The sequence below is a fragment of the Crinia signifera genome, chromosome 9, assembly GCF_055691185.1.
Source record: "Crinia signifera chromosome 9, ASM5569118v1, whole genome shotgun sequence".
In the NCBI taxonomy this organism is placed as follows: Eukaryota; Metazoa; Chordata; class Amphibia; order Anura; family Myobatrachidae; genus Crinia; species Crinia signifera.
Genome location: NC_139225.1, coordinates 63,487,846 through 63,514,983, shown reverse-complemented (window position 1 = coordinate 63,514,983; position 27,138 = coordinate 63,487,846). Strand labels below are relative to the sequence as shown.

The following is a 27,138-nucleotide window of genomic DNA, read 5'->3' as shown; positions in this document are numbered from 1 at the left end:
GGAAGCTTCCTCCAAAAAAAATCCCATTTGTTATAACAATTGTAAGAGGTCTGTCCAGACTCTTCGATGTGCCTGGGCAGGCAGTCCATTGGCTCCCACTGTGAGTGACATAGGACAGACTACAGAAAGGAAGACTGTCTGCCAGGTCAGTAAGGGAGTAGGTGGGCTGGCCAGAGAGGTGTTGCTATGCAGGGGGTGGAGATTGAGATGACCAGGTTCTACTAGTACATAAATATTTTTTTAAAGAGTAATGCGACATAGTAAGGCTTACCTAAGCCATTACACTGCTCTTCTCTAATAAATGTAAGTATATAGTTCAATATTAGTTCATCAATATAAAATGACAAATAACCCCAGTACTCTTAGCAGTGCTCACAATGGGGATGATTAGATTTAGATTGCATTGTGAATCACACTTGGTCATACTGTAGCTTCATGGACCCAAATTTAAAGATAAAATACACTAAGGAGGATCTCATCTCATCTCTCTCTCTCTCTCTCTCTCTCTCTCTCTCTCTCTCTCTTTCTCTAAAAGAAGCAAACAAGTTAGAACTTGCATGACAAGTATGGAACCTGTACTTAATTTGTATTAAATTAAACAGATAAAGTACATTTTTACAACACTAAATATATGTGCACAGCTCAGGGGACAGAGTTTGCGTGTGTTTCCAAGCCCTTACTACGCTGCAATAGCATGTGACTTTCCCTGGTCCTCCTTTCATAGCGGGACTTGTACAGCACAAAACCCTGGTACACACTGTGCTCATATAAAGCGCAACAGATTGTATTTGACGGATACCAATAATATGCTTTGATATGTCCAATACTATATTTCACTTTTCAGATCATTGAAAGGTCATACGGAGGAATTCCGGTCATTGCGACGAAGGGAAAGTCTGGCCACATTTTCAGAGAAATCAGATGAGTCCCACAATAGGAACATTTGAAAATAGCAAACCCTGGGAACAAAGTAACTAGTGGCCTTATTAAATTATTATGAGAAGCTGCATAGAACCTATTAATTTATTAAATCTTTAGTAAAATAGTTTGTTCCACTTTATATTTTTACAACTAAAGAGGCAGATTTATCAAAGAGCAAACAAGATTTCATTGCGCTTCCTTTTGCCATTAAAATGTGCCATATTTGCAAAACAGTGAAAACTGCTGATTAAAATGATATGGAGCATGCCAATATTCTGTATGCAACTGCGGCTGTATCTGCATATGAAACACTACGTCAATACAGAGTTACACGGAACTCACTTAAAGTATGTTTAAGGAAAGTCGTATAGACACATCTGTTAAATACTTTATTAAAATGCTTAATTCTTTGACTAAAGCATTTTTATTGTAGAAAAGGTTTAAATAGTTGTTAAATGAATGTTTTTTACATTTTATTCACATTGATGAAACTGATGGCATAAATCTTGACTCTCAATTCAATGCCAATATCATGCATGATAAAATCTGCAAAGACTGACTTGGTGATGCAGCAAGTTAATCCCTACTGCTACATTGACAGTCAAGTGGCGGCTGTCTCTCTCAAGAGAAAGACCAACATGGGTTGAACGCATCGGTAGTACACGGTATACATGGTCACTTCTCTAACATCTCTAGGTGGCTTGTGGAATACAGACTTCTCACATCCCAGACCATAACAGGAAGATCAACAGCAGTAATCAGGCCAAGTTCCTGCGGCATTACACACTTATTGCTATACCAACAAGGGTCTATCTATCCAGTTGACACAAGGAGAGAGAAGGGAGTGAAGAATGACAGAGTCAAGGCTTTACAGATCAATGATCATGCTTAGATTAAAAAAAAGGATTGATCCAGGGGACCCCTCACATTGTAAAGTTGGGGTCTTGTTCCACTGGTTCTGGGTCCCATCACATTTTCAGATTTTGAGCGGGGAAAGTTGTAAAAAGAGCTGAGGAGAAGAGAGAAAGAGAAGAAAGATACTAGGGGCATTGAGAGAGGTGAGGCAGAGGGGCAGTTAGAGTAAGTTGAGAGATAGAGAAGGGACAGGAGAAAAGAGAACAGGGGAGAGAGAAAAAGAGAGGAGAGAGAAAAGGGGACAAGGGGACAGAGAAAAAGATGACGGGAGTAGTGGGGGTGAGAGAGAGGCAGGAGAGGGTAAGGTTTTGGGAGATGATGGTGGGCCAGAGGGGATGAAGTGGTGGGGGCAAGTGGGTGTGGTGATGTGGGGCAAGAAATGGTGGTGATGGGGCAAGAGGAGGTGATGTAATGGAGGGCAAGAGGGTGTGGGATTATGAGGTGTAAGAAGGGGTGAAGTGATAGGGACAATAGTGGGTGAGGTGGGTAGGCAAGATGAGAGGAGGCAGGTCTCATCACCAGCACCACTGAGTCTCCTGCTTCCCAATGCCACAGCCATGCTCTCCAGTTCCCCCGTTAGGCAGCAGCGTCATCAGGGATCCACTCTGGCTGCCGTCAACTGGACTCTTCTACTAACTGACTAGGCTGCAGCAACTAGGAGACCTGCTTTGGCTGCCGGGCTCTCCTGCTGCCTATCTAGGGGACCCACTCTGACCACCGACCGCTGGGCTCTCCAGCTTCCCGTCTAAGCCCCAGCATCTCCGGGGACCCACTATGCCCACATAGCTCTCCTGCTATCCGACTAACCTGCTTTAGTGGAGCACATCCCCGGGAACCCACTCATTTTGTAAAACTAAGTTTGAGGTAAAATACAGGCTATAGCGATCACTGTAGATATTGGCTTTTTGCTCCACATAACACAAGCTTCCAGAGGTCTGGTGAGCATTTACTGTATGTTATTGAAGTGCTCTGTGTGCCTTTCATTTGCCTCAATGGAAATCAGGTCTGCTAGTTATGACATTTATAAGCAATGACAATTTGTTGCAATTTATGATAAACAGGTTTTTTTTTATTTTTATTTTAAATTTGAACATGCTGTGGATTCTGCAGTTAGTCCAAATTGCTTCCCTTTGGAATGATATAGTATTAAAATCATATTGATTTGTTATATCGTGTGGATGTTTATGGTTTACACATTAGAATTTAATTCTGCTATATTGATCATGGTGCTGGACGGTTCACATGATACATTATTTCGAGAGGCTGGTATTGTATACTACATTATGCTTACCAGCTAGGGTAAATATCTGACAAGTGGTGAGGGTTCTAAGTGCAGGGAACAGTAATACATCTACCCACCATACTATAAGTGATTTTTATTTTGGGGTACTGGGCAGACAAGGAGACACTTTTCACCATCCACAGTACAGAAAAAGGAGTTTTTCATTTTTCTTGTGATCTGAATAGCACATCCACAAGCTGTGAGAAGGCAGGGGCTTCAGTTGCCTCTTGAATCATGGACCAAATTCACCTGCCATTCCAGGAGTGGATTCAGACAAATCTCTATAGACTCAAGAAAACTAATATCTCCCTGGACAGACCGGTGAGTCCATGGGGGTTATTCAAGTTTTTCGATCCTGCGTGCATTCGCACGCAGTACCGTTGTTGCGCGTCTGCACATGCGCAGGCGGATTTCTACGCATGTGCAGACGTATGGTGCGTGCACCCACGGCTAACTTTTGGTTCGCCGGGTGTACGCACCCATGTCGGCGTGTGGGGGCCGGAGAAGGGCGGGGGCACCGGGCTGCCTCATTACCATATGAGAACGCCCAGCGTTCCATGGGCGTTCCCATGAGAACGCCCAGCGTTCTCATGGTAATGAGGCCATGACGCAGGAGCAGGGGGCGGGCAGATGATATCACCGGATGTCAACTGCCCGCCCATATCCGTGCCAACATGCATGCATATGTAAGTGACTTAAAAGTCACTTATATATGCGTGTACCTTCCACATCTTTCGATGGTCGCCGACCATCGAAAGATGTGGGAGGTTACCAGCAGGCATACGAACCCGCGCTGCAAGGGGGCGTTCATTTGCCGGGCGGGGTTTGGTGGATTTGCAAGGCTCTGGATTTGAAACCTTGCGAATCTACCAAAATAACCCCCAATGACAAATGAAAAACGTAGTATATTGAAATAATTAAACTTTTTATGTAAACTAAATAATAAAAAAAGAAAAACCATGCCACTGATCATCATCATTGCCCGATGAAATACTCAAGTCTAGTCTCATAAGCGTTCAGTCAGACACATCTATGCATATTGTGGAAAGGAGGGGGGGTTTGGGTGTGGGGTATGGCGCTACACTGGGTATCAAGGCATACTTGATAAAGAGATGAATATCTCGAAACGCGTCAGCAGGAGGACTTGCTATTGATTTTTGGATACACACTCTCTGTTGGAAGGTTTTGTGGCACCTAATCGCCCTCCAAGGAAAAAGGTAGGACAGAGAATTTGTTCTCAATATACAGAGTCTACAGTACCGGTCAGTAGCTCAGTACTAGTCCTGCCCAATCCAAAGTGGACAATAGTGCCTCCCCACCAGCAGACGGTGCAAGTTGTATGGAGAATATTGTTTTTTTCCATTTTTTAGAAGAGAATTTTATGCTGTAAAATAAAACATTTTTTACCAATTCAAAAGAAGTGCGCCTGTAGTGATAAAAGATACCTTGATGTTTGTGTACATACATAGAAAATCGTGAGTACCGGTACGCAGCCTAAGAAAGATACCCTGATGCGAGTTTTTTTGCGTGCTAATGTGTAAGTAAGGTACGCCTCCCACAGATCATCTTGAAAAAGATACCCAGATAAGCTCACCCTCACTACATTTTTAAGTAAGTGAGGTAAGAAGTATCAAGAACCTGGGACATACACCATCACTTTGAAAATTGCATCAAATCCCTTGTCCAACCTAAACCCCTCCATATCTTTGTCTTTTCTCTTCCATAAAAAATCAATGAGAAAATATGCAAACGAGGAAGAAATCGAGAGAAGATCAAAGATCAGGAACACTTAAGTTAAGTAGCCCCATCTCCACAAGCTGTGCTTGACCCAGCGTAGCGCCATACCCCACACCCAAAACCCCCCCTTTCCACAATAGCAATTGGGTCATTGAGGAATAACTCATTAGGGTGAGGGATAGGCAGCACAACACCGAGAATTACAGCGCCCAGGTAATTGTCTTACCACTTCACTGCTTACATCTACACATATGTTAAATGCTAAGATATGAGCAAATAATAAAAAATTTAAAAAAGCATTACCTTGCCATTTATTCTTGCACCTTTACCCTTTGGGTGGTATGCTGCAGCGGGCTGTCCTGGAAAATTTTCCAGCATACCACTAATATGCAATAGGTGCGCCAGTGGTGTCCAGGTGAGCACCACTGGCGCACCACCTCTCGAGCCCTCATTGCCCCCTCCCAACCATCACCTCCGCTCCGTCGATCACAGCCGTTATGTGGGTGGCAGGCTCGGGGATGTTTGGGGAAGTTTGTGAGCGCTCAGGAGTTCAGGCATCCAAGTCCTCCCGAGCCGCTGCGAACATCCCCGAGCCTGCTGCTGTGACTGGCGGCTGGGGAAGCTCAGCCTCCGGTGTACAAATGGTGAGGGGGGGAGGGGGCTCCTACGATCTGTGGTGGGTTTTGCTGGGGCAGGACAAACCAATGTGTCAACTCTAAATAAGTCCAGGAGTGTACACTTTATTTTGTATAATCTAATTATATAACAAAGTGGGAGAAGACAATTGCTTTTATATTCAGGAACAATTAAATACAGCAACATTTCAATGGTTCATTTTTGTCATCCTTTCTCTTGAGTCAGCCCCTCATCCACTACGCAGATATATCTGAAGCTACAAATCTCTTCAGATTTCCATTGGACTCTCCCAGGAATCTGATCTAACCCTGGGCTAAAATTTTACTCTATTCACTTCAGATAGATCTGATCAGATCTATCTGATGCAGGCAGATCACATCAGATATATCGGATGCAAGCAGATCACATCAGATTGATCTGATGCACACATGCTACATCAGATGTATCTGACCCCATTAGCTCATGTCAACCATGTACACTAGCACGATGTTAATGAAGGAGGGAATGATCACTGCTCCATCCTTCATTAACATAAATGGTGTCACTAGCAATGTCGCTAGGTTTGATGCGCAGCTCTTAAAACCTTGGGCCTAGTTCAGACATGTTCGTAAACACTGTCTAATGCCCCCCCCCAGGAATCCCCTTTCTAACATGCAAGGGGAGGTGTTCGCTAACAGCTCCCCTCGCATGGGACCAGACGGGAGAGAAATCAGTCGATGGTTGCACACTATCAAATTATTTTTCTACCCATTGGAAATAAAAATCTGTCTAGACTGACTTTTATTCCGGCCACTACCCGCTGAATTTGGGGTGGTGCTGACATAATGTAACGCCAGCCGCCTGTCCTGCCACACCACGCGATCCCTGCTAACACCCCTCCCGGGTTTTGCACATTCACATAATCGCGCATTTGCAAACCCTGCATATCGTGGTTGGGGCTGAATTCGGACCTAAATGAATGGGTCCAAATCGGCCCCTAGTGTCATCATAAGCGACCATGCATATGGCTCATAAACACTGAGCATTATATGCATGATATGCCAGTCCAATCCATTCAAGCAGATGGCATATCACCCAGTGTGTAACTGGCGGCAGTGTGCCGTTCCCGGCACTCTGAAGGTAACAATGAGGTGCCGTGAGTAGCAACTGATACTCCTGTTATTCCTACAGGATTTTAGACCTGGCCACAAGCCAGACATAGACTTCCCTCTCGACCCGGCATAATGCAGAGGGGAATGACATCACCGGGGGCAGGTCCTGGGCCAGCGCTGAGAGATTACGTCATCTCCAAGCACTGCTTTTCCATTGCAGTGAACGGGTCCCAGGTTGCATTGACCCAAGTTACCCATTTACACTGCCCCACTACTACTTTTCAGTGCCCAGTTTACACCTGGGGTTTTGCGGCAATGTAAAAGGGGTATGAGCCGAATTATGAACAACTATAAAGTAAGAACTATTTTAGTAATATTGATATATACAAAATATAACAATAACACTTTAAAATAGGGAAAATAATATTAAAAAAGAGGTATGAGGGCAATGAAAACAACCTTGCAATTAAAAGGAATGCCAATTTAGAAAGAGACAAAAACACTATTGTAGTTTTCAACATTTTTAAACATTTAGACTTGAAATCTGATAATAGTAAACATGTTTATATCAAACAGTTAAGTCTCCTCTGCTACTTCTTTGAACTGACACATTTCTGGGAGCTGTGGACACAAGTAAAGGTCACCATTAGGATGCAGCAAGCAGCATAAATGTGGAAGATTATGGTTTTTACCAACCAGGTGCTTTTAGCGGTTACTAAACTAAATTTTGTGAGTTTCAGAATTTCTACTAAAAGTTTCCGTCACAAATAAAGAATCATTATGTAGCCAAGTAAATATGCACAGTTATGAAATCTGCTCTGCTGATGCCAAGACTGGATTCTTGCACAGCACATACAAATTAGAATGATACTATTATACCACAATTAAAATATTGGTACTCTTTACCTAGAAGGGCGCCCACGATTTTCATCATAGGCATCGCAGGTAAAAAATCACGTCGGTCGCATGGCATGCGACCAAAAAATTGCATGCGATGTGACCGACGCGATTACCGCGATTTTACATAGGGAACAATGTTAAATGGGTCAATTGACCCGATTTAACATAGGGAACAATGTTAAATGGCCCACAGACCCCAAATAGCCACCCTGCCCCCCCCCCCAATTCTTAACGCCACCCCACGATCAACGTGAACCCGAAGCATGGCAAGCGCAGCGAGCCCGCGAGGGGCGGCGGTACGCGTCCTCCGACCTTTTCATACCCCCACTATCCACCTCGGCGTGGAGGTGGCGTTGATCGTGGGGTGGCGTTAACAATTGGGGGGGCCCAGGGTGGCTATTTGGGGTCTGTGGGCCATTTAACATTGTTCCCTATGTAAAATCGCGGTAATCGCGTCGGTCGCATCGCATGCAATTTTTTGGTCGCATGCGATGCGACCGACGCGATTTACATTTTAAACGCATTTCTATGTAAAATCGCGGGCATCGCATCGGTCGCATCGCATGCCATTATAATGGCATGCGATGTACATGCGATGCCCGCGATGGGCGCCCCTCTAGGTAAAGAGTACCACAATATTTATAAAATTCAGTCCTGTATTATGAAAGTATTCATTATTATATGTATATGTAACGGGCAAAACCAGAAGCCTACATTTTACAGATATACCCAACTCTGTGGATTATGGCCATTGTTTATGAAACCTTCATTTCCAGATACTAATGCAATAATGGCTGTTGCCGCACATTTGAGGAGCAGAAACATTTAACACAGGAAATAGCAAAGGTAAGCCATACAGTACATCGCTGAATTGGGAACATTGGGAGAAGGTGATGAATATAGATTATCATGACACAGGACTCTGCAAGGACCATCCTGAAGTTTTTTTTTTGTATTATTAGATTACTAGGTCAACAGTAATTAGGTCGGAGGTCAATAGGTCTACAACTATTGGTCAACAGGAAGTAGGTCTACAACTATTGGTTGACAGTCAATAGGTCTACAATAACAGGCAGTAGGTTGACAGAGGCAACAGGTCGATCTTACTGTATCTAGGTCGACAGTGACAAAGGGTCTACACAAGAAAAAGGTTGACATGGAAATGGATGACCCAGGAAACTATTTTTTTTCACTTTTTTTGGTATCTATGTCGACATCTGTTGCCATGTTCACTGCATAAATGTACTGCATCCATTTACACTCCCTGTGTCCCCTTCACTGCTTCGGGTATGTTGCCTCACTGCGCTTGGCATACTAGTAGTAGTAGTAGTCTAACTCTATGCCCAGTTGGATCGTGAAGCAAGTACAAGTCAGTTTTTAATAAAGACTTATGTTGACATTTTCTGTGTTGACCATTAACATGTCGACATTTGCTTGTGTTGACCATTTGTCATTGTCAACCTAGACCACATCAAACTTTTTCCTGTGTCGACATACAGTATTGCCTGTTGACCAATAGTGGTCAACCTATTGACTGTCGACCTAATCACTTTAAACCCATTGACCAGATACTATTACCAGGCCTCCTGCCATGCCATGACCAAGCTCCCCTGGGTGAGTGTGCAACCATAGGTTCTTACTTAAGGAAGGGGTGAAGTCACACATGTCTCCTGTGGTCATGTCTCCAGCACCAAAGCTATTTGAGTGTAAAGAGAGGAATCTCTTCAGATCCCTATGATACTTCCCATTCTCTTTTGTAAAAATGGGTATAATTTTTTGACAGGTTATCAAACATTAAACAGAGAATCAGAGATATATGCAAATATGCTATAGTGCATACGAAAGATGAGATTTCACTTTCTATTCCATCCCTATTTGATCTGTGTCTGGATCTGGGTTGGTTACAGTGTTCACATTCGATTTTGAGTATGTAGTACAGATATGTACTATATAGTCTTGCCTGCCACGACTATTTTTCTATTCAAATTACAGTACACAGGAGTGCACATCAAGATCAAATCTGAATTGAATGTAGACAAACCATTCGGTGCCCATTCGATTTTCTATTTCAGAATCAGAATCACTTTATTGGCCATGTATACTCTCGTATACTAGGAATTTTTGGTACTTGTTTCCTAGCACGGCCACAATCTTATGGATCGTGTACCTTTAAGTTTAGGTACACGATCCATACGATGGACCCGATTTCCTTTGAAATCAGGTCCATTTTGCCGGCTAGGACACAATATCGGGGGCATCGCGTCGGTCGGGACCATTAACATTGGTCCCGACGCGACCGACGCGATGCCCCCGATTTTTACATAGGTTTCAATGTTAAAAAATATTTTAACATTGAAATCGTGTCGGGAAAGGTAAAATATCGGGGGCATCGCGTCGGTCGGGACCATTAACATTGGTCCCGACGCGATGCCCCCGATTTTTCCATAGGCTTCAATGTTAAAATATTTTTTAACATTGAAATTGTGAAAAAATTTGAAAAATGTGAAATGGGCCAATATGACTCATTTCACATTTTAGATGTCCCCGTCGTCACCCCACGATAGACGCCAACCCGAAGCGTGGCGAGCGTAGCGAGCCCGCGAGGGGCGGCGGTGCGTGTCCTACGACCTTTTCATTCCCCTACTATCCACGTCGGCGTGGAGTTGAGAATAGAATAGTGTGGCGAGCGCAGCGAGCCACCGAGCCCGAAGCGTGGCGAGCGGACGCGTATAACTTCACAGGTATACGCGTCCGCTCGCCACGCTTCGGGCTCGGTGGCTCGCTGCGCTCGCCACACTATTCTATTCTCAACTCCACGCCGACGTGGATAGTAGGGGAATGAAAAGGTCGGAGGACGCGCACCGCCGCCCCTCGCGGGCTCGCTGCGCTCGCCACGCTTCGGGTTGGCGTCTATCGTGGGGTGGTGGTTTACGGCGTTAAATTTGAGGGGGTTGGGAATATTTTACATTGAATCCAATGTAAAATCCTGGGACCCGATTTACATTTCATTCAATGAAAAAATCGGGTCGAAAATCGGTCAGTCGCGTTGATCGCATTGCATGCGACCAAATCGCATGCGATGCGATCGACCCGATTTTTCCGACACGACCACCCCGATGTAAATCGGTGTGGCCGTGCTAGGAAACAAGTACCGAATTTTTTGTGGATCGTGGATCTTGTGGATTTTTGTGGATATTTGATTTTGATTCAAATTTGCTTCTATAAGCAAAATCAAATAGAAAAATAGTGCAAATCTCACTGTGTGTACCATCTTTTAGTACAACTCTGAGAGATCTGAGCATGTGCAAGTCTGTATATGCAAGACTGGACATCCTGCTGCTGATTGGGAGCTGGATGGAGGCAGCAACATCACCCCAATTTTGAATGCGGGCTGGAAAGTACTGGTGGTCATTTTAAATATGCTTAGGCATGCTCAGATGGCTGCAACAATCGCAACGGCTGCTGTGTCTTCGGATGCAGCATTTGAATTTGAAATGCCGCAATTTCTTCTGGCACCTATTTACGGCATTAGAATATCTTCACATTGCAAGTGCATCCAAAGATGCAGCAGTACTGCAAATAGTTTCCACCTCTGTGTCACCATTTTTTTTGTATGCCAGTCAATGATGTTACAGATATATGAACATTTACATTTCTAATGATCTACCCACAGAACTTCCAAACATTATATATAACAATACCACTTTTACGTATGATCTGTGACACCATTTTGTTGTCAGTCTACCCAAGGAGGGAGAGCCTCTGAAGTGTGTAGATGCCAATTAACTAAAGGCCCCCATACACTATGCGATTTTGGGACGATTTCATCCGATTTCGGCACTTTAATCGGATGAAATTCGGCCCAAAATCGTAGGTATGTGACATTTGATCCGATCCGATGCGCGGTCCCGTGCGCATCGGACCGGATCAGGGAGGTCGGACGGTCTGTACATACGATCACGTCCGACCTCCCTGTATGCATATGCCTGCCACCTGACAGGCATATGCATACAGACACCGGGGGAGTAGTGGGGGCGGCCAGCGGTGGTGGGGGCGGCCAGCGGTGGTGGGGGCGGCCAGCGGCAGCGGTGGTGGGGACGGGCGGCGTGTGCGGTGAGCGCAGTGTACTTACTCATAACAGCAGCGGCGGGGACGGGACGCGCAGTGGCGGCTATTATAGTTTTAAAATACTTGTCAAATGACCGGCCGCTCTCTGATTGGCCGGAGAGCTCTCAGCCAATCAGAGAGCGGCCGGTCATTTGACAAGTATTTTAAAAATATAATAGCCGCCACTGCGCTGCCCGTCCCCGCTGCTGCTATGTGTAAGTACACTGCGCTCACCGCAAACGCCGCCCGCTGCCGCTGACCGCTCCCCATCCCCCCCCCACCGCCGCTGCCCGCCCCCCACCACCGCTGCCCATCCCCACTACTGCCGCTGCCCGCCCCCACTACTGCTCACCGCCCTGCAGCTCCCCAGGGGTTTTTTTTACATGCGATAAATCGCATGCGATTTATCCCATGTAAAAATGGCACATCAAGTGCCAAATTGTATGTGAGCCTCCCGGGGAGCTGCCGGGCGGCTCGCAGGTAAATTGGGTCCGACTTGTCCCTAGGACAAGTCGGCCTAATGTATGGGGGCCTTAAGAGTCACTAGTTAAAATGTTGAGAAATATTCTCGCTTGATATAACAATAATAATGTCAGACCACTGATTTTCATGGAACAGCACTGTTCAGTGACCAAATAAACTCAAAAGATATATGTATACCTGCTCCCATAACAATGATATACAAGATCATACAAATTTAGAAAGAATATGTTTTGCTCATGAATATGTTTTAGTTATTGTACCTTTAAGATAACTTTATGCTGCTTCATGCACTAAAGTCAATAGAGCCCGTGTGTGAAGGATATTCTACTTAAGTGATTTCATTTTCCTTTGGAAAAAATATTTGTATTACTACTGTATTAATGTTTAAAGAGCAGCAGCCCCCATCCACTAGTGCTGTAAGGACACGTTTCATCCGATTCTGAGCTTTCGGAACAAGGGATCGAATGAAGAGTGTCACATCACATGTGATTTTCCTCTGACTCTGATCTGAGGCGCGTTCCTGTGCTCCTCGGATTGAAGTCGCAGATAATCATGGCTGCCATGAATATTTATCAGTTCTTACAGCCATGACTGGGATTGCATGCGATACATTGTATGCAAAAGGACCGCATACATTGTATCATATGTGGTCCAGCCACCAAGTAGCTGCTGAGCGAGTTGGCGGGGTAGTGCTTGTGATACTGCTAACTAGTGAATGGGACATTTACAGCCTCTTCCCGGTGAGCAGGAGATGCTGCAACTTGTGTTTTCCATTTACTGCACAATCCCAGCTGAGGTAAGACCACCCGGGACATAACATTGAGGTCTGGGATTCAGTTATCTCTGGACTCTGGTCAGATTTTATGATTCCTGGGATACCTGAATCAAGAACGCTGTTCCAGATTACTTCATTGTTAAAGGGAATTTCTGGAATGATGTTACTGTGCATATACCACCATACAAGAAAATACACTTGATAATTTCAGATTATGAATACTAGATTCTTACAGTAATATAGCCCTGTAATATCACACCACTGATCTTTTTCAATCATTTCAGGAAACATATCCTATTTCAATTTCTCCATATATTTCAACTTTTCTTAATACCCTATTGTATAATATGTTGGATTGAATCACTGGTATTGTTTCATTGGTTTTATTTAGTCTTTTCTGAACACAATTCTGCTCTGCAAATAATCAGTATGAAGTATTGTCAGCATTCTAACGTTGCGCACACAATAAAAAAAAAAATATTACCCAAAAGTCAACAATACATTACACATTACTGGTGTTGGCTCTGCAAGCATTTTTTGTGCAACTATGACTAAGTATTCAAAATCTTAAATGTGCTTCAGTTTATGATTTCGCAAATGTGTAAATTATTTTATTAGGTTTTTCCTTTGGTAGATTTAGAAAATGATAGGTTTGGCATTAATGGTCCTGACAAATTGGTATTTACAATATAAAATGTTGTTTCTATTCAAATAAAACTATTATAATACATCCCTGATGGTGTTTTTAGTAGAATGTTTTCCCTCATATCAAGCCAACAGTTCGAAGGACTAAATACACATATAATCAGTGGTTCTGGGCATATATCTAATTTAGGGCTTGCAGTGTAAATTTGCTGCTTATCGACCGGGTAAAGGCCGCCCACCAGGCGAGCAAATGCCCACCCCCTTTGCCTAGCGAATTACCCTGTTGCATGTGAATGGATGTGTTCGCTTACACATCCATTCCCAAGCAGCCGTATGGACAATTTGTTTTACAATGGTTACCTGTTTGCCAATAAAAGTCAACCTGGACTGTCTTTTATTTGCCATGGGCACAGCAGAATTCCAGGCAAGCGCTCACATGCCTGCATTCGTATTTTTATGGGTGCACCCACCATTTTTGTGGGCATTCCCATGCAACAGCCAACTAATCACGCTCTTCCCACCCCTGTCTGCACAAACATTTCGGCGAGTGTGGCGAAGGTGTTCGCCCAGCGGGTCTGCACATACATATTGTTGCCCTTACACATCATCGGTCCATGGACCAAACCCGGAAAATAGCGAGTCACAAGATCGTGGCAGCCATTTTTTTTTTTGTCCACTACTATTAGAAATTCTCACTGTCAGGTACTTATTCTGTGTTATATCTTAAAACCAGGCCTACAAAGATGGTGACTCCAGACAGGATTATTAATATGATGGTTGCCACACTGTAACAGGGCTCAAACGCACCCCATGATGGCCTAGGCAGCGCTGGCTGAAGCAACCTAAGGATCACTGCAGGGTGCATACCTGGAATATCTAAGTGATCCTGGTGCAAGATGTCTGCTGAGAAATCTAGCTGAAGCAAGGGCCATGGGATTGCAGCTGTGCCACCCAAAGAACCTTGCAAGCTGTGCAGCACCAATGGTTGCACACCTGGCTCGTGGCTCCATGTTCTTTGTGCATAACCATCATTTTGAGGGCAACCTAGTAACGATACTCATTTTTCATTACACTCTACACATACTGAAAAGGAAGAGGCAGTTGGACATAAAGTCCTGAGGGGTTTCATGGATTCTGACAAATGCCAATGCAGACAGGAAAATTACAAACCTAACTCCAAATTTAAGCAGACATACTGGCATATAATGAGTGATAACCAATACTATGTCAAAGTGGCATTAACAGTCAGTAGGAATTACTTATTTCTAATCAAGCCATTAGTAGTTATGCTTACGTCACTCAAGTCCATGCAATGTAACAAAATCTCTTCACTGCCCTTGGAGAAAAGTAACTATATCAGCTCAATAGTGTTTCATTATAACCGAAGAACTGCTTAGTAACATGGGCTATATTATGATGAAATGTTACCTATGCTCTTCTAAGACATGCCTAGAACATTCCGGTCACAGTACCACTAAAAGCAGTTATGTTACCCCAAATTACTGTCAAAGTGGAGCATGTCAGATGAAAGGCAAAGTGACCTCAGACAGGCAGCTCAGTATTGCACTCTAGTAACTGAACAGAATAAATGTAAATGCTTTCTAACAATAAAATACACTTTCCTAAGATTATTTATCATTTCTTTAAATATACCAAATATATCACACTACATTCTTAACTATTATTTTGAAACCATTTTGATAAATAAGATATTGAGAAAACACCCTAGGATAAAGGCTCTCAGGCAGTTTTGATTTGCCTTTGGGGTCTTACCAATTTTTTCTTTTGTTTGTTTTACATTTGAAAGGACATAGGGTGATCGGCGGGATTAAAGGATTACTGAGAAGATACAGACAGCCAGGACCTGTACGCTTCATAATACAGTGCGTGAATTGGACTGAGTACTCTCTATTAGCCCCAAACTCCACAACAACTTAAAACTATTACACCTCCTTAACTCTTCAGATTATACTCTCTTCCAATTGCCTATGCCACAAATATATGACACTGCTTATGTATTTATACGAAACTGTGAACTGCTTATATGAGTTTGTACCTATGTAATTTACGTCATGTGCCATCCCCTATAGATATAGATAATCTAGGCAACTGTATAGATATAGTTAACTGTATTCAAAAAAAACATTTCCTTTCTAAAAAAACGTACATAGGTACTGTGGCGTTGCTAATCCCAGGACTGCCCTAATGGGGAAAAGCAAATGCAATGCATATGGGTTTTAAAAATCAGCATATGAAATACGGTAAAATCATGATGCTATTTATATATCAAGGCATTGCAAAAGACTAAGAATATTCTAAGGAACAATTAATCTAGGAATACATGTTTAATTGGGAAAATCAGTGTACTTGTGTAGTTTCACGGCGGCAGCTTACGCTACGTTTGAAACTATGTTACTAGTGTAGCCCAACGGCTGCCTTACTTGTGTAGTTTCACAGCGGCAGCCTAAGCTACGTTATCAGCATAGCATAGGCTGCTGCCGTGAAACTACACAAGTAACTACCGTACTGTTGCCAGGAACTGCAGGTGTCCCTGGCAAGCCTAGTGAGCGCCTATCACACAGTGCTGGCGCACGCATGATCCCCTCTCCAGCAGAGAGGGGATCAGGCGGACGCCAGCGGAAAGGCACTCCATCTGTCTGAGACACAGGAGCATCTGATGCACTCCTGCGTCTGAGTAACTATTGAGGCAGGGTACAGCAACCCTGCTGACAGGGTTAGGAGCTCGGTAGCTCGTGAATCTCCTGCACAAAGAGGGAGTGCGGACACAAGTGCGTCTCATGCACAATAAAGAAGGCATTTGCCAGTGCTCCATGTTACATACTGGCAAATGCCTCCATTTGATACCCCACTATCCATGCCAGCCCAAAGCGTGGCGAGTGCAGCGAGCCCCGCAAGCCGACGCGTTATGAGTCCTCCCAACCTTTTCATACCCCCACTATACACGTCGGCGTGGAGATGATTTTATAAAGTGGCCAAGCCCGAAGCATGGCGAGCCCCGCGAGGGGACGCAGAATACATGTAAAGTAATCAGCGTCCGCTCGCCATGCTTCGGGCTCGCCACACTATATAAAGTCAACTCCAGGCCGACGTAGATAGTGGGGGTATGAAAAGGAACGCGTCCGCTTGCCACGCTTCGGGCTGGCGTGGATAGTGGGGGTGTTTCAGGAACACATTCACACCTGCCATATCATACACAATGTACTGCGTACTGCGGACTGACTACACTGGCCGTGGGTACACTACGCTACGCTGATTTTGACAGGGACACTCGCGGAAACACTACGCTACTTTTACCTACGCTGGCCGCGGGAACACTACGCTCATTCTGACAGGGACGCTACGTGGTAAATACGTACTCAGATTCAGGACAAGATTACTCATAGATTACTCATAGAGATCATGGTGGGGGGGGGGGGTCGGGAGTGTGAGGGTCATAAAAAGTTTCATGTCATGCTCGTAGGCCACCAGTTTACTCGTAGTAATCAACATACAGATTATTTCATATTATCTTACTTTGCTGATGGGAACTATCTTAATGAATTATTCATTACTTAAGTTGTCCACTTAATATCACACATATTGTAAAATAATAAGACAGTATGTACAACTTTTACTTCTTCACAAACTCAAAACACAGTATTTCTCTTTTATGGTAAGTGCTTTCAATTGGCCATAATAAAACACTTAGCTAAATTCCATCCACACTTCACTCAGTGCTACTGAGCAATAAATACATTTTTCATTTACCTCAATAGAAAATAAAATGACTTTCTACAATTCAGATGCATCACTTAACAGGAATAAAACGTCAGTTTCTATGTTTACAAGTATAATTTACGGATAAGCTTTCTTGATTAAAAATGTTCCTTAGAAGAATTTTAAATGAAACGTTGTAAACTATATGGCGTAGGACTAGGTATCTGGACTATTAATAGAGTAATTTTACTATTGTATTCTTTCTTGTTGTAGGCATTATGGTTTTTGAAATAAAGTAAAAAGCAGAACATAATGAGGTAGAATTCTAACTCCACCCTAACCGTAAGGCTTTACATTAACCTATCTAACCTGCTTTGAAAACTGTAGGAAGTTGTTTTACGTTAACTGTTTCTTGTTATGAAAAGTTATGATTATACCATTACTGAAATTATTCTTGACATTTATGAAGTTACATTTATGTCTCCAACTTTAAATGAGCAAATTCTACTCAAAAAGTCTTTAGAGATCAATTAACGCGTGTCAGTTCTCCCAGTATGACTACATTTATTTTAAAGCTGTGTACATTTTAACAGCGTATCAAGTTAATAGATGAAGAAATACCTATAAGAAATGATGACATACAATGGCAATATAGAAAGTGATGAGTGAACAGAGTCAAAAACATCTAGAATGTTTTTTTTATTTCAAGAGGCCTTCTGTGCTTAACCCTTTGAGTGCCAATATTGCTGTGAGAGGTGTGCAAAATATCCACTAAAAATGCCAGGGCCGTAGTCAAGGAATATGATTAACTGTAGTTATTGCCGGCAAATGATCGGAAGTCAATTCATTGAAGTTTACATATTACACACAAAAAAAACTGTTGTGAGCGAGACTGACATTTTAGGAGATGTTTTGCACATCTCTCATAGCAACGTTGAGACTCAAAGGGTTAATGAATTCAATAACTTTTAAAAATGATGAATAAATTGATATTTATCTGCTATGTTCTGCATTCATTGCTCGATCGTTGGCAAGGTTTTGCAAAAAAACGAGAAGTTACTTGAACAGCAACTGTAGCTGCTGCGGCAAACTGAGCCAGGAAGTAATACTATAGAAAGAGATAGTATTTCAGTTAACTAACAATCTCTAACACTGTACAGTAAATACAAATATTATATTTTTTTCCTCTTTTCTGTAGTAAAGCAAGTTTAAACACTCATGGTATATAGCATCTGTACCAAGTAACAGTGAAGTAGTTGAAAAACATCTCAGACGACAAAATATCCCTTTCCATCACTAAATAAAAATGGAGAATCTTCCTCCTCTGAAGATGTCAGTCCTGTGCTGACTAGAATTACACCTCTACAGAAAGTCACCAGCACAAAAGAGAAATACTAGCAACTACCTAAACTGCTAACTTTTTTTGTGGAATTCAATAACTGTGCTTATAGGACTCAGGTCTATGTGGAGAAAAAACAGTGGATGACGTATATGAAAAGCATTTGGGAACTACGAATACTACAAGGTACCCCGTAACCACATTAGACCTAAATTAAATGAATGCAATCATTAATAAGCGAGGGCCGCATATTTACAAAGTAGATACATATAAACATACAATTAACATTTTGTCCACAAAAAGCGTAAATATTATATTGAAGGTTAAACAACTCAATGGCACAGATCCGTATGGAATTCAAACTAGGGGTTAATCCAATTGCAATGGCGTAGAAAAGCGGGCAGTGGCACCGCATCTTGCACCCCTCACGGCCCAATTTCACTCCAAGTCTGCACAGTTTTGTACACAGTCCTATAAGAACCCTACCGCGTCCTTCGCCCAGAATTGAATTCCACCTTATGTGACGGAAAACTGATATTCTCATGAAGCTAAAAAAAAAGTTTAGTAAATGTGAGTAGTCCGCCTGCCTAACTTCCTGCCATGTGCATATGATCTGTTTGTTCGGCTTAGTCCCTTAACAATTAAATATGTAAGCAATTTGCCCAAATTGCACCGATCTAGGTGTTCACTATTGGCTAAGCAACAGTACACCAATTATCCCCTATCATTTCCAAGTTTCCCAATAACTTTACACATATGCTAACTTAATAATACCTCTTGCAAGTTCCAAAATTACAAAAATTGGATACACAGATTGCTCCTGTGTGACTGAGTGTGTAGAAGCTAAAAGCTCCATGACTCTGTTGCACAGTTGAGCACAGGCAATGTACAAAGTAAGTAATGTATATACCCTTCAGATTTCACTGAACAATTTTCAGAAAGCACTGGCTAATAGAACATATAAGTTATAATACAAATATGTTCAGGCCATAACTTGCTGCCAGATCCTTACACCCTATGGTAAAGTGCATTATCTCTTTGTGTCTTCAAAATAATTTGACTGGGCAAGAGTTCACTGTGCAGTGTGTTGTTTTCTTTGGCAGTATACAAGAACAATCTATAATATCTGATTAATAAAAAGCGCAAAGTGCACATAAATATAATAAGCATATTACCGCTTTCAGTAATCCTTATTCATTATGTTAATTATTACTGATTTGGGTTGAAACCGCAAGGACTTTCCAGTGCTAGAACACAAATTTCAAGGCTGCTCCTACAGGTTCAATGAAAGTATTCAAATGATTCCGGGAATCGTAGTTTTGCTCACAAGAAAACACAGGTGCAGAAATATAACACAGTACTCAGTACATCTGCTCCTCATTTATACAAAGTTCAAGAATATTCTCAAACTGTCTAGGTTTATGGCAATAAGGTACTACAGATTTATGTAATCTGTTGAATGACTTATCACATTTGTCTTAGCTTTATCCATTATCCCTCAGGCCTGGTATTTATTTAGGAAACACTGAAAATGTGTTTAGGTTACTTTAAAAATGACATCAGTGCCTATCCATCAAAATTGATGGTTGAAATAATAAACGTTTTCATTTCCGAGAGAAAATAATCAGAATAAAGCATCTGCTAAAATTCGTAGAGATAAACAAAAACTGATAATAATATCTGAAAATAAAGTTTTATTAACACTACATTATAATTCAAAATTCATTAACACTGTGACTGGGATATATAATGTAATGTATGTGCTTAAAATATACATATTGTACCACAGGGACCTGATTCATAAACTATTACACATGTATTTACACAAAATGTGTGTTGAATAATAATGGAAAAAATAGTAATCGTATATAAAGGATGATTCCTAAAGGAATAAGGTAAATTCAAAATCCATTCTATTGATTATTATCCTATTTTACAGAAGAGGTTTTTTTGTATTAAAAATGAAATGTTTGCCTCTAAGTTGCAAAACGAAGTTGTTTTGTAGCATAAAAAATGTAATGCAAATCATATAAATATATTAGCGTATTACATGGTCCAGCATGTACGGCTCAACTTATGATAAGAAACACTGTTAGGGTTTGATATTAAATCTAAACACTTTGAACAGGTAAAATCAATCAGATTCTCATACCATTGGAACAGTCTTATTTTGAATAAATGTAAAAGGTTTTAGAATAATTTTTTGGGGGAAGGTCAACATTTTGTTCTAAATAAAATACTAATAAGGAAAAATATATTTATTCAAAGACACTGGCTATAATCAAAATAAAAAAATCTAAAAACACAGAAAATATCACTATCATATACATTTCAACTTAAATAAATCGGTCACCAGATATAAATCTACTGATACAATGTTACAGTATGGATTGTTGTGGAAGAAAATAGAAACGGACTAAGAAGTACTATTATATAAAATGATGTTTGCCACGCCAATAGTTATAAACGCGTAACTTTCTGCAACGATTTATCAGTTTGCTTCCAATTACCTGTCAATGTGAAGACGGGTAGCTATTATTATAATTATTTATCCGAGAAAACATCCTGAAAAGTTTGTAAACAAAAAAATGTCAGTTTTAAAAAGCTACAGAAACTTGTTTATCGCAAACTGTATGACCAATATAAGAGGCCATAAGCACCTATACAAACTTATACAACACACGAAAAAGCAAGAGGAACTTCCAGCCAATCTGTGTACAATACATCTGACAACAGTGCTGAAACCTAAGGTTTTATACTACGAATCAAGAGAAAAGAAGCTGAGAAACTATACATGGTAAAGAATGGATTGCACATCCTGACTCTCTTCAGGAGGAGGAGTTAATAACAGAAGAAAGATAAGTTCAACAGAATGATCTAACCCACTACATCATCTGTATAAATCAAATAAAAATACAATAATCCATAAACTAGCATACCCGCATATATGCAATCGTAGCACACTCTGACAAGTCAAAAGTTATAATACGCATATTTTCCTTTATTAAAATACCATCCAGGACACACAATGTTTACTTGGAGAATGGAATCACAGAGTGGAGGTATCTTTAAAACTACTGCTTTGTTTATGTATCTTGAAATTTGACTTTAAATGATTAGTTTGTTTCTCTCCATTATTTCCTTATTATTTATATAATTACTCTCCTTTTATTTTTTTTACTAGTCAAATTCACCTTGTAAATAGCAGGATCTTATTACACGCAAATGGTGACCACTTTAAGGACACGCATCAGTGTTTAGTTCAGAGAGCATTAAAAAGCCGAAGCTTCTTAGAAAACATTTTCTCTTCATAAAAAGTTAGATGCATTAAGCATGTTCTCAAAATCAGAAAGCTAAGGATAAAAAATACAAATAACACAAGGACAAATTCCATTAAGTACACACTTCATACGGCACCAGTGAGCTGCCAGTTAAAGGAACAGCAGGTTAAAATAAACAAAGAAAGAAAAACTTTTGGGGGGGTAAAGAGGTTCATAAAATAATTCAAAGGAATGATGGAATCTTTCCACTTGTTATATGCTCTTCATAATATTTACAGCTGGAGCAGTTTCTGCCGCAGCATTCAACTGAATTACTCAGCAACTGGCATCATTTGGATTGTTAGAATCACTTTAGATATCAAAATTAATATGGATGAGCTGTTTAAGTGCAATAAATTGTACACCATCAAAGTGTGTGTTTATTACTGAATATTAAACATCAAATTTTGCAACAAATCTGATGTGACTGATAAATAAACCAGAACGTTCTGAAAACATTCTTTTACAATAAATAACAACAACAAAAACTTTATTACACAGTACCTACATTCTGTAGCTTTCAGTAGAAGTTCTTTTGTCTCTTCCTCTAGAAAACTTTCTCTAAAGACATACTAGATAGTATTACATTCAGTCAAGGGACACCTCTTGCTTTATGGCTACATGAGATTTTAAACAATGCTTGGTACGTTCATTAAACTTTTATTTACAAATCACTAGGAATATAAAACAAAAGATATTCGCACCAACCTGAATGACTAGTAATCAAGACTTTACTGTTTTTTATTCCTAGAAAGAGAGACAAAAGAGGAAGCTGCAATGCTGTTACACATTACGGGGGGAATTCAACTGGCGGCAATTATCTCACCAGGGGGGAATCAGAGCGGCATCCACCACATTTTATGGCAGCGGGATCTCACACGAAACTGATTACTACCCCATAGGGTATTAAGCACTTTCCTGCGAATCGGGGTGCAAATTGGGCCAGATGAAGGATAAAAGACAGGGTGACACTGAAACGGCAGTCTTAACATTTTATAAAACTATTAGTAGTTTCATAAAACTGTTTTATTTTTATATCTATAAAAAAAATGTATTGACACTAACATAAATGCCTATTGCAATCAATCAATACTTTAGTGTTTTCTATTCCTAGAGAGAGAAAAAAGAGGAAGTTACACATTATATCTATGTTTGTCATTGAAACAGCCCATCTTCTCTAACAGCAAATGATGCACAAATATACACTGGCACTCATCTTTTAATATTAAGAAGAAGAAGAATATGTTGGCAACATGTTGTGCAGCACTATATGAACTTTAATTTCTAAGCATTTAAATGTAAAATGTTTTAAGATGATACATGGTTTTATATAATAAAAATGATCACATGATATTAAATAAATAAAAAAAAAGCTACTTCTAAAAATTAAGTGAAAATGATAAATAATGTAAAATGTGTAGTATAGTATTCAATCTTGTGTTATACTTCTGATAATGTATACATGTACATTTGTATGTACTGTATGTATGTGTGTGTGTGTGTGTGTGTATATATATATATATATATATATATATAGATATATATCTATATAGATATATATCTATATCTATATAGATATATATATATATACACATATATATATATACACACACACACACATATAAATATATATACACGCACTATATATATATATATATATATATGCGCGGTAGGCACGCACACACACATATATATATATATATACACGCACTATATATATATATATATATATATATATATATATATATATATATATGCGCGGTAGGCACGCACACACACACACACACAAATATATAGAGTGGAACTTTCTGACTTGATTGTAAAAACAATAAACATTTTCATTTTAAGATATCAGACTCTCAAGATAGATAGATAGATAGATAGATAGATAGAGAGAGAGAGAGAGAGAGAGAGAGAGAGAGAGAGAGAGAGAGAGATAGATAGTATATGTACGCCACTCTGTTATGTGTTGTTCTATAAAACAACTAAAAGTTATGTAACTATATACAGTCAAATTGCTTATATTCTATGGTATAGTTAATCATAATTAAATTGTTAAGCTTTATTAAATGGTCAGCTGGGCAGAGAAAATGACAACATATTTACTATGCTGTCAACCTATGAGGTTTTCTATTAAAAAATAAAGTTAGTGCAAAAGGTAGCTGGTATACAGAGCCAATGACATTTATATAAAATACAATTATTTTTCATTTTCAAGAAAGTTGTACTGCACAAAGTGTACTGCAAAAAATGAGACACAAAGAACATGAAAGAAACACACTTTTAGAATAGATAAAAGGGTTAATTATATGTGTGTATATATATATGTATATATATATATATATATATATATACACATACAAACATTTCTGCAGTGCCTACTTTACAGACAATATTTGGCCATTCACATCAGTCCCATTGGAGGTTGAGTTCCCTCCTAAATGCAAACATTTATGGTAGGTTTCATTTTGTTTTGAGCTATTAATATACAGGTTGAGTTTCCCTTATCCAAAATGCCAAGAACCAGAAGAATTTTGGATAAGGGATCATTCTGTTTTTCAGAATAATTTTATATTTCAATGAGGTATCTTGAGGTATCTTGCATTTATGCTGTTTAAACCAATGGTTCACAAACTGTATGCCTAGGCACCCTGGGGTGCCTCAGGACACTTGCAGGGGTTCCCTGGGTTGGTGGACAAAGATCAATTCATATTATTTATGGTCAATGTCACAGACAAAACTAGTGCTTGTGGCTGCCAATCATAATATATGTGGACAAACAGGAGCAAATCCTGTCCCTCACCAGATAACTGTGACATATAAACACAATGTACCTAATTAATATATTTTTTTTCCGAATTTCTCGATAAGAAGCATTTGACCTAGGCGTGCCTTGAAAATATTTTGATGCTCTAGGGTGCCGTGATTCGAAAGTTTGGGAACCACTGGTTTAAACACATCAAACACATGAAATACACACAAATAAATTTTGTTTGTGCATAAAACAAGGTATCAAAACATGAAACAAAGTTTGTGTCCTATCTCAGGCACTGAACTTGAATACTAATCAATCATTTTTTGCAGATATTTCGTGCCAGTTACACATCATGTCCTTAGTAGTACGTACCAGTTACAGATGTAGCCAGTAGTGCTTTTAGCAACCCAAAAAAAAAAATGACATTCTGGAAACTGTGGATAAGGGAACTATGGATAGGGGATACTCAACCTGTATTTAAATAAGAAAAAAAGGGTTAATAACTCCTATAAATAAACTACACTAGATGTTAATATATATATATATATATATATATATATATATATATATATATATATATATGTATCTTTAAAAGCAGGGTTTTTTTTAGGTTGATAGTTTTAATGCTGTGATACACCTTGCATTGTCAAAGAAAAAAACAAAGAGAAACAACAAGTTGGGTGTTACCTCTGTGGCACAGTATAAGTGTGTATGTAGAGTGTAAGTAGAGCAGGTGGAGGTGGAAGAGTGACGCTGTCCAGTGCTGCACCTACTCATACTACACATGGTCACAGCTTAAACACTCGAACTAAACTTCCTCACTTTTAGTAGAGATTTACTTTGAGTCTGTGAGGGAACACACCATGCCACTTCTTATTATAACATGTATCATTGATGACACTGCCACATTGCAAATCGCTTACCTAATCTCTCCAAATGCACCAGAGTATCCCTCCATCCATGGGGTCATCTCGGTCTTCATGGGAGCACCATAAGGAACCCTGCCCAACATGGCTGTGGCTGGATACCAAGTATCTGGAGGGTATTCACTGTCTGGACCAGGTGGAACATGGCTTCGGGGGTAGCCATACAGGGTGGCATCTGTGTAAGAACCAGAGGGCTGACCCTCCTCAAATAGAGAGTGCCAGTTGGCAGCTGGACCACAATGGGCAAAGCCTGATAGTTCCCCGTACCTGCTGGGTGCCCCCCAAGCACTGCCACCAAACTCCATGGGACTCTCTACCTTTATCCTGCCATGTGGTGTAAGTGCCATCTGAAAGCTGTAATAATCCCTGCCCGTGTAGGCAGGGGCATCCTCCATAAATGTAGAGGGTTTATATAACGTGAGGCTGGGTGTCAGCTCCATGCCACGGCTTCTGTAGCCTCCAGGTTCTGGCAGTGCCAGGTCCGTACAGGGCTGCTCCTTCTCATCCGTGCCCAGCGCACTGCCATCCTCTGGGGCTTTGCCAGAGGAGAAGTTTGTGTGGCCGCTCCTCCTAAAGGCCCCGTCCCGGTACTGGGGGGACGAGGTGTCATTCTTCTCCTTCTCACCCACTTGGCACTTGTTGGTGTCCATGGTGTGAGTGCAGGAGGCGGCGAACATGCAGTCTCCCCTCTGCGCCTCTGCCCCTGCGCTCAGCTGCTCCAGCGCCTCCATGCTCAGCCCCAGGGACACGGACACCGCTTTGCAGATCTCCTTGGCACTGTCAGAGATGCCCTCCGCGGCCAGCGGGTAGCCTTCCTTGGTGGCGTGCTCTGAGCCGACCTCCTCGGTCTCCAGCATCCCTTCCCGGTCACACAGGATCTCCTTCAGCTCCGTGGAGCAGCCGCTGAGCTGAGGGTACTGAGAGACCTCGCTGCGGGGACTGCGGGGAGCTGCCTCTGGCTGCGCTCTCCAGCCGGGTGATTGGCTGCCTCGGGGTTCGGACCAGGCGGAGAGGGGCTGTGGCTCCGGGTGTTCGCTCCAGCTGGAATGTGGGTAAGTGGCTGCTGGCTCTCCCCAGATTGGAGCCGGCTGGGACGCCTCAGGTGCGGCTGCTGCTCTGCGCTCACCTTGCAGCGCCTCCCGCACGCTCAGAAAGAGGTTCTCAAAGGCTCCCCGTATCATCTTACCGGGCGGCTGCTTGTATACCCCCCCGAGCCCGATGTGCACCTCCATCGCCCTCCCGGGGTCAGGGTGAGTGCCAAGGAGAGTGCCCGCCCACCCCTCTGCTACTGCTGCTTCCCCCGTATAGTGGCCGCCGGCTCCCCCCTCACCCCTCCCTCCCTCTCCTGTGTGTACTAGTGCGGGTGTCACACTCCTGTGTGTAGTGCGGGTGTCACACTCCAGTGCTCACACTCCTCTATAACTTATCCCGCTGCTGCCCGCACCTTTGTGTCTCCCAAACTTCTCAGCCTCCCGAGCCCGCACTATCCCGCTGCAGCACCCCCCGCACTCCCTGCAATCCCGCACGCAGCCTCCGACTCCCACCTCCCCTAAATCCGCAGCTCCTCCTCAGTGCTCACCCCGGCAGTG

The 27,138-nt window shown here is 41.6% G+C and overlaps 1 protein-coding gene across 1 annotated transcript in view; it reads right to left on the bottom strand.

Moving 5' to 3' along the window:
* The window catches only part of AR (androgen receptor), a 274,049-nt gene extending 247,208 nt beyond the window's left edge, over positions 1–26,841 (bottom strand). Inside the window, exon 1 of the mRNA XM_083159122.1 lies at positions 25,547–26,841. Within this exon, the coding sequence (XP_083015248.1) occupies positions 25,547–26,781 (1,235 nt within the window). The 5' untranslated portion in view covers positions 26,782–26,841. The remainder of the gene's footprint in view (positions 1–25,546) is intronic.
* Between the last annotated feature and the right edge of the window lie 297 nt (positions 26,842–27,138).